Below are 11,537 nucleotides of genomic sequence, written 5' to 3' on the forward strand. Positions count from 1 at the left end.
GCAAATGAACATATTTGGAAGACCTTTCTCTTTTGGCGAAAATCTAACAGAGCAACCAGAGTGGAAGATGACGCATGGTACAAGAGCTCCCGCTCGTACCATGCGCCGCCCAAACCGCTCGTTCGGCTTGTCTTTTTTGTGCTCGTTCCTCTGCGCTTCATGAGGAAAAAAAATTCTGCCTCTACTTAGTGGCCTACAACGTCTTCTAAAAGTCAGCAGATATCAGTTTTTGTGTTAGTTTTTGGAAAAGATGGTGAAGTAAAAAAGGTTCATGAATTTTAAAAATATTCATAAATTCGAAAAGTTCTCCGGAATTAAATTTTTTCCACACGTTTTAAAATGTTTGCATTTTATAAAAATCTCTACTATTTTCCAAAATTAAGAAAAGTTCAAATTTTTTAGAAAATGTTTAGAAACCCCCAAAACCAGAACGCGAGCGAAAACCGAATAAACAAACACAGAAAAAAAATGTCCATAAGCTTCACAAAATCTGTCAAAATAAATTCTTATTTTTTAAAAAACCTGTTGAAATAGAATCTTTACATTTTTTTGAGCAACAATAGAATCTTTAAATGTTTCCAAGCTGCCCTTTTTTTCCTATAAAAAAGCTGCCCTTTTTTTTAGGTTTATTTCCAAGCTACCTAGGCCAACGGGCTAGATCTGTGGGGCCACTCGTGAGAAAACACACCTCCCGCCCAGCCCCCCGCTCCACGCCACGTCACCGATCCGCGCGACACCTTCTCCCCCACTCCCAGCCACCCATCTCACATCCGACGGCTCACACCCCGCATCACGCGGATCGCTCCCATCTCCTCCCCTGAAACGTCGCCGCTATAAATCCCCCACACGGCACCACAGCCGCCGCAACAACCACCAGCAGCAAAAACACACACACTCAGAAGCCAATCTCGCCGGAGAGGGAAGCGTCGAGGATGTCGGGCCGCGGCAAGGGAGGGAAGGGGCTGGGCAAGGGCGGCGCCAAGCGCCACCGGAAGGTGCTGCGGGACAACATCCAGGGCATCACCAAGCCGGCCATCCGCCGTCTGGCTCGGCGTGGCGGCGTGAAGCGCATCTCGGGGCTCATCTACGAGGAGACCCGTGGCGTGCTCAAGATCTTCCTGGAGAACGTCATCCGCGACGCCGTCACCTACACCGAGCACGCCCGCCGCAAGACCGTCACCGCCATGGACGTCGTCTACGCCCTCAAGCGACAGGGCCGCACCCTCTACGGATTCGGCGGCTAGGTCGCGCCGGTCCAGTCGAGTCCACCTCGCGCCGCCATACTCGTACTACTAGCTAGCCATGGTTGTCTTCGGTGTAATGGAATGGCCGCATCTCGCTGCTGTCTGTTGTTTCGCTGTATTACTAGCACGGAATGGAAATCTCAGCATTTTATCCCTGAATTCGTCTGCAATCTCTTGCTCTGTTGTTAAATCTTGTCAGTGTGCTTTGTTAAATCTTAGCAGTTCGTTTCCCATCTCCTGTTGTCTGTCGCTGGAGTACTTTTCTGCCCCCAAATCGCTTGTGTTGGTGTAGATGTGTTGTTGATTAGAACCAAACCTGTATTTCTGTGTCAGCTGTGAAGTATTCGATTCAGATGGAACTTTCCCCAATTCCATGGCTGTGGTGCCATTATCACTTCATCTTGTGCTCAGCCAATTGAACCAAGTTTGAAATATGAGGATGTGGTTCCCTTTTGAGACCTAGCTGTCTAATCTGAACATTTGAATATTGAGTGCTCTGCAATTGAACAAGTGCACGGGAAGCAGCTGATTTTTTGTTTTGCTAGTTTTTGCACATAGATGCAGAATGCAGACCCTCTGATGCATTTTTTAATTGTGATAAGAGGCATCTGATTTCTTTTCTTTGGTCCAGCATGGATTTCTAACTACCTGACCCGAGTTTCTGAATCATGATTAGCAGTTGATTCTTTGGCTGCAGATATCGCCTGATTGCAGATGGAAATAATGAACCGGAGTGGAGCTCAAGGTGCAGACATTAGGCTCATGGTTAGTGTGCTTGGTTTACAGTTTCCCATGTTTTCATGCATCCAAGGATCTTTATCATTGCCCCGAAATGATCAAAGGAGCACGATGATGTATAAACAGCTACTGTGCATCTGAAGAACAGTCTGGAAACTGTATGAGATTAGGCTACTTAATATTTTGCGATGCACAGTAGCACCACTCGTGTACATTTTGCAACTCATGGACATTTGAACATTAATACAGATGGTTCACTATCTGTGTATCATATTGGCACCATTTCAAATCAATATTTCAGAGTTGAATCTGATAAGTTTCAAACCAACCGAGTTTCCAAAACTGAGCCATACTGAAATTTCTTATATCTACTAATTGGAGGCACCAATGCAGCCTCCACTTCAATTTTGGAAATCACATAAGACTAACCTTAATATCTTAACTGTAGAGTCCTAGAAGATTGAAAACTGAAGTCGGAGTACTAGCAAGATGGAATTAACCACCTGGCCTGGCCAGATGATTGTTGCATGCTGCCAGTTTAAAATCAGTACTTCAGAAGATTGAAATCTAAAGTCAGAATACTTACTAGTTACTAATGCTCACCCATACATGTTCATTACATCGCCTAGCCACTAATTAAGAGCATCTCCAACAGCCGCGCTAAACTAGCGCCGCGCCGCAAATAAGTCCGTTTTAGCGCGCGCACAACGCGGCGGGTCGCTCCAGCGGGCGCGCAAAAACGACGCGCGCGCTATAACGAGTTGGGCGCGCTGTTGGAAACACTGTCCCGCGCGGTGTATTTCGGGCGCCCGCTACAGCGTGCGGCACACTCTAGCGCTCGCGCCCGCACTTCCTCTCCCACTTTCACCTTCATCTGGCCGCGCCCCCCGGCGACCGTTCAGGCGCTTCCCCGGCCTATTCCCGCGCCGCCGCGCTTCCGCCCCTTCCCCTCCTAGCCCCGCCGGCGCTCGCGCGCCCCCGTCGTCCGAGGAACAGCGCCTGAGCGCTCGCTGCCGCGCCGCGCCCTCAAGGTTTTTGACAAAACGCCTACAAGGTATGTATTGCTCAAACTTCATGAATTTGGTGCATGTTTTGAATTGTAGTTTTTATAGTATAGTATTAAACATTGTAGATGAGTTCGTCGTATGATTCTTCCGAAGAAGAATTTGATATGGAAGAGGAGGAGGATCTTGCAATGATCCTAGCTATGCATATTAATAAAAAGCCGAAGCACGGTGGTTCGGTTATGGGTCGGGAGAAAATTTGGAGAGATAGGATTGATGCCCATAACAGATTGATGAAGAACTATTTCGTGGAGAATCCCACATACCCGGAGTCGTATTTTCGTCGCCGGTTTAGGATGAGCACCGACTTGTTCAGGCGCATTGCAGAGAAACTAGCGAGCCATGACCGATTTTTCCAGCAAAGGAGGAATGCCGCCGGAGAGCTCGGGCATAGCACCTTTCTGAAGGTGACAACCGCTTTGCGTATGTTGGCATACGGTATCCCGGCTGATCTAGTTGATGATCACTTGGCTATGGGTGAGAGCCAAGCCATCATGTGTGTCAAGCGCTTTGCAGTGGGAATTGTGCAAGTGTTTGGCGAGGAGTATTTGACTGCTGAAGACGCCGCAAGGCTATTGGCGATGAACAAAGCGCGCGGCTTTCCTGGCATGCTTGGCTCAATAGATTGCATTGCATTGGAGTTGGAAGAATTGTTCAAAGGCATGACATGGGAAATTCCACGACCAAAAAAGGGTTTCACTATAATCCTTGAAGCGGCGGCCAATCAGGAGACTTGGATTTGGCATGCATTCTTTGGAATGCCTGGATCTTTGAATGACATCAATGTTGTCAACCGGTCACCATTGATGAATAAGATTGCAAACGGTGAGTTGCCACCTGTGCAGTTTGTAGCAAATGGCCGTACGTACAACTATAGCTATTATCTAGCGGATGGCATCTATCCAAAGTGGCAAACCTTCATGAAGCCGTTGAAAAAGCCGGAAGGTAAGAAAAATCTTGATTTCCACAATGCTCAGGCGGCGGCTAAAAAAGATGTGGAGAGAGCATTTGAGATTTTGCAAGCCCAATTTGCTATTGTGAGGGGACCGACTAGATTTTGGGATCAAAAAATGCTTTGATACATCATGCACGCTTGTGTGATCATGCACAACATGATCATCGAGAATGAGCGTGACCAAGATTTAGACTACTCACAATATGAGCTCTTGGGACATCCCGTGCGAGTGCGACGGAGGGCTGAAAGTGTAGCCCGTTTTATTGCAACACACAATGAACTTCAGAATGATCTGATTGAAGAGTGGTGGGCATGGCATAGACGACAAAGAGCATGATGATTTCTGCATTCGACATTGTATTGTTCATGAACTATTTGTTGTGTTTATTAGTTGTTGTACTGAACGATAAACTATTTATTTGAGTTGTAATGATAACGAAATTGAACTATTTATTGTTGAATTATTTTGTTTGTTTGATCATTTTTGCTCCTCTTCTTGAAATGTATACGTGGTTTGTGCGGCGCGCGCGCTCTGCTGGAGCGGCGCGCGCGCTGCATTATAGCGCGGCTGCTGGAGCCAGCGCTTGTGGCCGCGCTAAACCAGCCGAAGCGCGCGCGGCAAACAGGTTTTTTGCGCGCGGCGCTTAGCGCGGCTGTTGGAGATGCTCTAAGTACTACTCCACTTAAATACAAGGGTAAGTAGCAATATAGAAAGATTCACCACACCCTTTTTGTCGTCATCATCATCAACTTCTTAGCTAGCATACTTTGTTTTTTTTTCCTCGTTCTCATCATCATCAGCACACTATGCAACTTATGCAGTTATTTACCAACAGGGCTTCCACCAAGCAGGCTGACTTTCGCCTGACCAAGTGTCTCGCTCGCCGGGAAGCTTATCTTCTGAAATAATCAACCATAACAAATATTACTAATGTTATAGGTTCTGAATTTATAACGAGTGCACAATAGTTGCAACTTGCAACAAGCAAAGGTTGTGCAGCAAGCAAAAGTAATTTCCACTAGTTTTGTTGTTGAGAATCCTATGATGCAGCAGATATACATACAGGACTAGCCACTTCATTTGCTGATCCATTACCATCAATTTACTGTTTACTCATTTCAATGGGCGTTGGGCTGATCCACTAGCCAACAGTCCTCCTGATCCACTAGCTACACAATAATAGCATGGTCTATTTGACTACGCAAATGGCATTCTTTCACCTGCACAAAGCAGAGTTTTTTTTATCTCTGCGGAATGCACTTGCAGAAACACAGAGTGGTACCTGGCCGTCGACACCGAATTCAAGCCTGAGCTGCAGCTTGTCGGCGACGAAGACAAAGCGGAAGGTGAGAGACTCCCTGGCGTTGCTGCCCAGAAACGAGAAGGTCTTCTTCCACCACGCTTCGCATGGGACCCTTGGTGGTGCGGCCACCGGAGCAGGCGGGCAAACCGCAGCGGGGCCGATGGCAATGCCATCATCCGTGGCAGCAGCAGCAGCAGTAGAAACATGGCTGTGAGGAGGAGATGCGCTGCGGGTACGATCTGAACCTGCGTCATCCAAGGTGGCTGACGGACTAATCTTGCCCTCCGTGTCGTCCCAGAGGATAACTGAATCTGAAGAAGGTGTCGGCTGGTTATTACAGTCCAGCGCCTCCGTCTCGCAGCAGCTGTTCTTCTCCGGGCAGGGGATTCCGAGACCGAGACCATCCGGCGGCGGCATGACAGCGGTGGATTCTAACCATTGGCGCCCACTGTTTAGAAGATCGGCAGGCGCTTCCTCCGCCGGCAGATTGAAGTGCTGAGACATGAAGGTTGCAGGATGAGGAGGAGGAGGTGACGGTGGGGACTGTTCATTAGTGGCGGCCGGGGCAAACTGAAGGAGCAGCGGCGGCGGCGAGATTGGGCCTGGAGCGGCGGCGTAGGCGGACGCGGTGAGCGACACGAGCTCCCAGTCGCCGCCGCCGTCTGCGGCGTCGGCCATTTTCTTCTCACTTTCTCCTGTCAGTGGGAAGATTTACATAGGAACAGAAGCCCTCGCTGTCAGATGGATAGATCGCGTTAGCAGACGAAACAACGGCTACGACGGCAAGGAAGGGAGGAAGGAGTTTGAGGTCGCACCTGCAGCGTCGCCGGCGAGAGAAGCGATCGATCGATCGATCGAAGGGGAGGTGGATAACTGGCCCTCCTTGGCCGATAACTGGCCCTCCTTCCCGCAAAGTTTGCCCAAACATATAAATTACTCGCTATGTTACCCGGAGTTGGTAGGCCGTTGCGCACGTTTTATTTCGCCTCCACATTCCACCACCACCCCTCCATGTTGGTTTTCTTATCCCACATTTATTTTCCTCTCCATTCTTTCCTTGCAAACCAACACTTTCTTATAACATACCCCCTCCGTTTCGAAGTATATGACGTTTAAGAAATTCTCCGACCACGTGAAAGATGAAAAAAAGGCTAGGTTACCGCTTGTTCAGAATTTGATTTCCGCCCCTTGTCTCCCGCCTCCGCCCCTCCTTCGCCTTGTGCCCAGATCCAGCCAGCAAGCAGCTTCATCCCTCCACCGCCAGTAGTTCCAGCCAGCAACATATCCGCCCTCTGCCCTGTTGGGGAACGTAGCATGCAATTTCAAAAAAATTCCTACGCTCACACAAGATCTATCTAGGAGATGCATAACAACGAGAGGGGGAGAGTGTGTCCACGTACCCTCGTAGACTGAAAGTGCAAGCATTAGCTTAACGCGGTTGATGTAGTCGAACGTCTTCTCGATCTAACCGATCAAGCACCGGACGTACGACACCTCTGAGTTCTGCACACGTTCAGCTCGATGACGTCCCTCGAACTCTTGATCCAGCAAAGTGCCGAGGGAGAGTTCCGTCAGCACGACGGCGTCGTGATGATGATGGTGAAGTTATCCGTGCAGGGCTTCGCCTAAGCACTACGTGAATATGACCGGAGGCGTAAACTGTGGAAGGGGGCTCCGCACACGGCTTAGAACAAATTGTGTGTCCTAGAGGCACCCCCACCCCCATGCCGGCCCTAGGCACGCCCCAAGTGGGAGGAGTCCCACTTGGGCTCCTAGTAGGACTCGCCCCCCTTCCTTTTATCGGACGGGGAAAGGGGAAAGGAGAGGGAGAGGGAGAAGAAAAGGGGAGCGTAGCCCCCTCCCCTAGTCCAATTCAGACTCCTCACTTGGGGGGGGGGGGCACGCCGCCACCCCTGCGTGGGCTGGTTTGCCTCCCTCCTATGGCACATATCTTCCCCCGGGGGGTTCCGGTAACCCCCCCAGTACTCCGATATGTACCCGATACATTCCGGAACACTTCCGGTGTCCGAATACTACCTTCCAATATATCAATCTTTACCTCTCGACCATTTCGATACTCCTTGTCATGTCCGTGATCTCATCCGTGACTCTGAACAAAATTCGGTCACCAAATCACATAACTCATATAATACAAAATCATCATCGAATGTTAAGCGTGCGGACCCTACGGGTTCGAGAACTATGTAGACATGACCAAGACACCTCTCCGGTCAATAACCAACAACGAAACCTGGATGCTCAAATTGGTTCCCACATATTCTACGAAGATCTTTATCGGTCATACCGTAATGACACCATACGTTATTCTCTTTGTCATCGGTATGTTACTTGCTCGAGATTTGATCGTCGGTATCTTCATACCTAGTTCAATCTCGTTACTGGCAAGTCTCTTTACTCGTTCCGTAATACATCTTCCCGCAACTAACTCATTAGTCACATTGCTTGCAAGGCTTATTATGATGTGCATTACTGAGAGGGCCCAGAGATACCTCTCCGATACTCGAAGTGACAAATCCTAATCTCGATCTATGGCAACCCAACAAACACCTTCGAAGATACCTGTAGAGCATCTTTATAATCACCCAGTTACGTTGTGACGTTTGATAGAACACAAAGTATTCCTTCAGTGTCTGGGAGTCGCATAATCTCATAGTCGAAGGAATATTTATTTGACATGAAGAAAGCAATAGCAATAAAACTGAACGATCAACATGCTAAGCTAACAGATGGGTCTTGTCCATCACATCATTCCCTAATGATGTGATCCCATTCATCAAATGATAACACATGTATATGGTTAGGAAACTTAACCATCTTTGATTAACGAGCTAGTCTAGTAGAGGCTTACATGGGACACGATGTTTTGTCTATGTATTCACACATGTATCAAGTTTCCAGTTAATACAACTCTAGCATGAATAATAAACATTTATCATGATATAAGGAAATATAAAATAACAACTTTATTATTGCCTCTAGGGCATATTTCCTTCATGCCCCTCCTCCGCCCTCTGCCACTCCAGGAGATCCAGCTCCAACCAGGTCCAGGCAGAGGCAGGTGCTCTAGGTAGAGGCGACATGCTCCAGGCAGAAGTAGGTGCTCTAGGCTGTAGCAGCGTGAGGTAGCCAGCAACAGTGCACCAACTCTAGCCAGCAGCAGGCTCCAGCTCCAGCCAACAACAAGCTATAGAAGAAGTGTTACAGGGGTGAATTCCATGGAATTTGATTTGAACTGTACACCAGCCAAAGAAGATGACGTACCTGGAGGTGTCCATGTTGATCCTGGTCAACATCTGGTCCTTTCAACATGGAAGTAGATCCTGGTGAGCACTCCAGGAATGTGCATTTAATTACTCCAGGAACATGCATTCAAATAGAGAGTACTCCATGAGTGTGATCATGTGAACACGTTAGCATCCAGGAACTTAAAACCGTCTAAACTGTCACAAGTCTTAGCATATTAAGGAACATGTTAGCATTGAGGAACTTGTTAGCATTAAGGAACATGTTGCAAAAGTCTTGAAGTAGGCAACAGAAGCAATGCTACTTATTCCTGTTTAAATTTAAGCAACATAAGCTTCAGTTTACTCCATGATCAAACAAGTTTCAGGAGTACTCCATGTTCAAAAAAGTTTCAGGAGTATTCCATGATCAAACAAGTTTGAGGAGTACTCCGTGAGCAACATTATTGGAGTATTTCAGTTAACTCTATGATCAAATATAGGAGTATTTCAGTTGAGTAGTGGAAACAGTAACAATAAACTAAAAATATTAACTGTCTAAACAAGTTTCAGCAATATTAATTGTCTAAACATGTTAGCATCAAGAACAAGTTACAGAACCTGTTATCATTGAGAACTGTCTAAACAAGTTTCAGAACATGTTAGCATTGAGTGTTAACTAAATATATTACTCACTTCTAAATAAGTTAACTGTCTAAACAATATTTCAGGAGTAGTTACTGTCTAAAGAAGTTTTAGGATTAGTTACTTTCTAAACAAGTGTAAACTGGAGCAATATTGCATGTGCATTGACTGAAAATAATACTGGAATAGTGTAAACTGGAATAGTGCATACGAATTCCAGGAGTAACCGGAACAGTGTAAATTTAATATGCAAGTAACAATTACTCCACAATACTCCATTTTGGAGTATTCGGAGTATTGTGCAAGTTTACAATACTTGCAAATTTATAATATTTGCAGTAAATTTTGCAAATATTGCAACCTAGAGTACTACTCTTACATGTTTACTCCATTTTGAGTGGAGTACAATATTTCTTGGTGCGGTATTTTGCAAGTTTACAATATTTACAGTAAATTTTGCAAGCAAGGAGCAATATTTTTCTTTGTTGTATTTCTTGTTGCAGGTGTTGAGCAAGCATTTAGAAAAAGGAAAACCCTCAATGACCAACAAAAATATGTTGCTTATGTGGCATTGCATCCATTATGTATGAGGAGAGTTGGCAAGTTCAAGAAAAATGATAAGAAATCCATTGCAAATTTTTTCAAGGCAAATGTTAGAAGTATAAAAAGGATATGGCAAAAGCCAATGAGAAGCAAATTGTACAAGATTTGGAGGTGGATGTTTCAAATCTGAAAAAAGGAAGATGTGGAAGAAATAGTAAAGACATAAATTTAGAGAAAATCCTCACAATCTCACTCAATAAGAGGTCCACCATCAGGTCATGGCAATTGGGATGTATCCCTACAACACTCTATAGAAAGTTTAAGCTGAAGTTGATAAAAAGACATACAAATTATGTGAAGCAAGTTCTGAAAAGGATAAGAAGGATAAGCTGAAATTTTGCATGTCAATGCTTGATGACAAAACTAAGGAACTGCAAGGCCTAAATTCAAAGCCATGCACAATATTGTGCATATTGATGAAAACTGTTTTAACATGACTAAGACTAACATGACTTATTTTGCTAGATGACGAGGAAGGCCCTATGGTACGTATACAAAGCAGCAACTGTAATGAAAGGTCATGTATTTTAAGACAAGAATCTTGTAAAGAGCCCTAAAGTAACATATTTAAAAAGCTTAGTGCACCGAGAAATCCATGAACTACTACATAGATTATCCAAACACGTCTAAAGTCACTTAATGCAAAACATTCTATCTTATTTATACTAAACATTTTTAGTTTTTCATCATGATTTGCTTGTTATTAGCGTGTATTGCATTGCCAAAAATAGCTACATATATCGCTCTTAAATATCAAGGTATATTGTACTTGGAATACAATTCTAATATCTCAATTACAAATATACATGCATTAAATTCAAAAACAATATTTTGTGACCAAGTTTGTTTGAGACATATTGTTTCCTATGGAGAAAAACCTTTTATTCAAATGCTTTACTAAGGTCAAAGCAAAATAATAATTCCAAAATCACATTATTCCCTAGATTGATTTGTGTCACTTTTGATTTCACATATACTTTAATATATTTAAATATCTCGTAAGGAGATCTAAAGTAACATAATTAACATATATCTTGACAAATGTATCTAAAGGGTATATACTTGATTAATTGAGGTATAAAGAAATAGAAAGCTCTGGAAGGTTTGAGATACCTACAAGTTGCATGTCCTAGAATCGCTAGCAGCCTAGCATTATTAGTTTCTTTGTCTTTCATAGCAAAAAAGCATGAATACTGCGCTTGTCTGATACGGCGTTATAAACCTACATATAATATGTTAAAATATCACAAATTTGTTCTTAATGTATAAATCTTTATTAGAATGTTATGAGTTGTGAGCATATGTGGAATCAATAAACAACCATAATTATTATAATATCTTAGAATTGCTCTCGTGTTGTGAGTTGGACCAGCTGCATGGTGCGCACATGGGCGTATGGTCCTAGTGGCACATGACCGCACGGAGCCTGGTGGCGACGGGTTGATACCGACACCGACCTACGGGTCGTGGGGAGGGAGTGATCATAAGGTGTTTGAAGAAATGCCTCTCGAAGGTTATTCTATTGGACAAATGACTCGCAAACAACACCTCCAAAGATATTGCTAGGGACCTTTTTGCAAAATATCATAAATGACATTAGTGCAGAACCCCTTATAGGATTTCCTTATTTGTGTCCTGCCAAAAAAATTCCTTACCTTGTTAAGTAAGTGTGTTGACCATGACTAGCGACTTCAATAGACTTCAGAATGGATGTTGGAAGGTTCCTTCTAAAAGTGCGTTAC

General features: G+C 44.8%; 1 protein-coding gene across 1 annotated transcript; it reads left to right on the forward strand.

Moving 5' to 3' along the window:
• Positions 1 to 869: 869 nt before the first annotated feature.
• On the forward strand, positions 870 to 1,405 carry LOC119325222 (histone H4). The gene has a single exon (XM_037598971.1). It carries the CDS (start codon positions 933 to 935, stop codon positions 1,242 to 1,244), a length of 312 nt encoding a protein of 103 aa, XP_037454868.1. The 5' UTR covers positions 870 to 932; the 3' UTR covers positions 1,245 to 1,405.
• Positions 1,406 to 11,537: the final 10,132 nt, after the last annotated feature.

The sequence above is a fragment of the Triticum dicoccoides genome, chromosome 6B (genome assembly GCF_002162155.2).
Source record: "Triticum dicoccoides isolate Atlit2015 ecotype Zavitan chromosome 6B, WEW_v2.0, whole genome shotgun sequence".
Lineage (NCBI taxonomy): Eukaryota > Viridiplantae > Streptophyta > Magnoliopsida > Poales > Poaceae > Triticum > Triticum dicoccoides.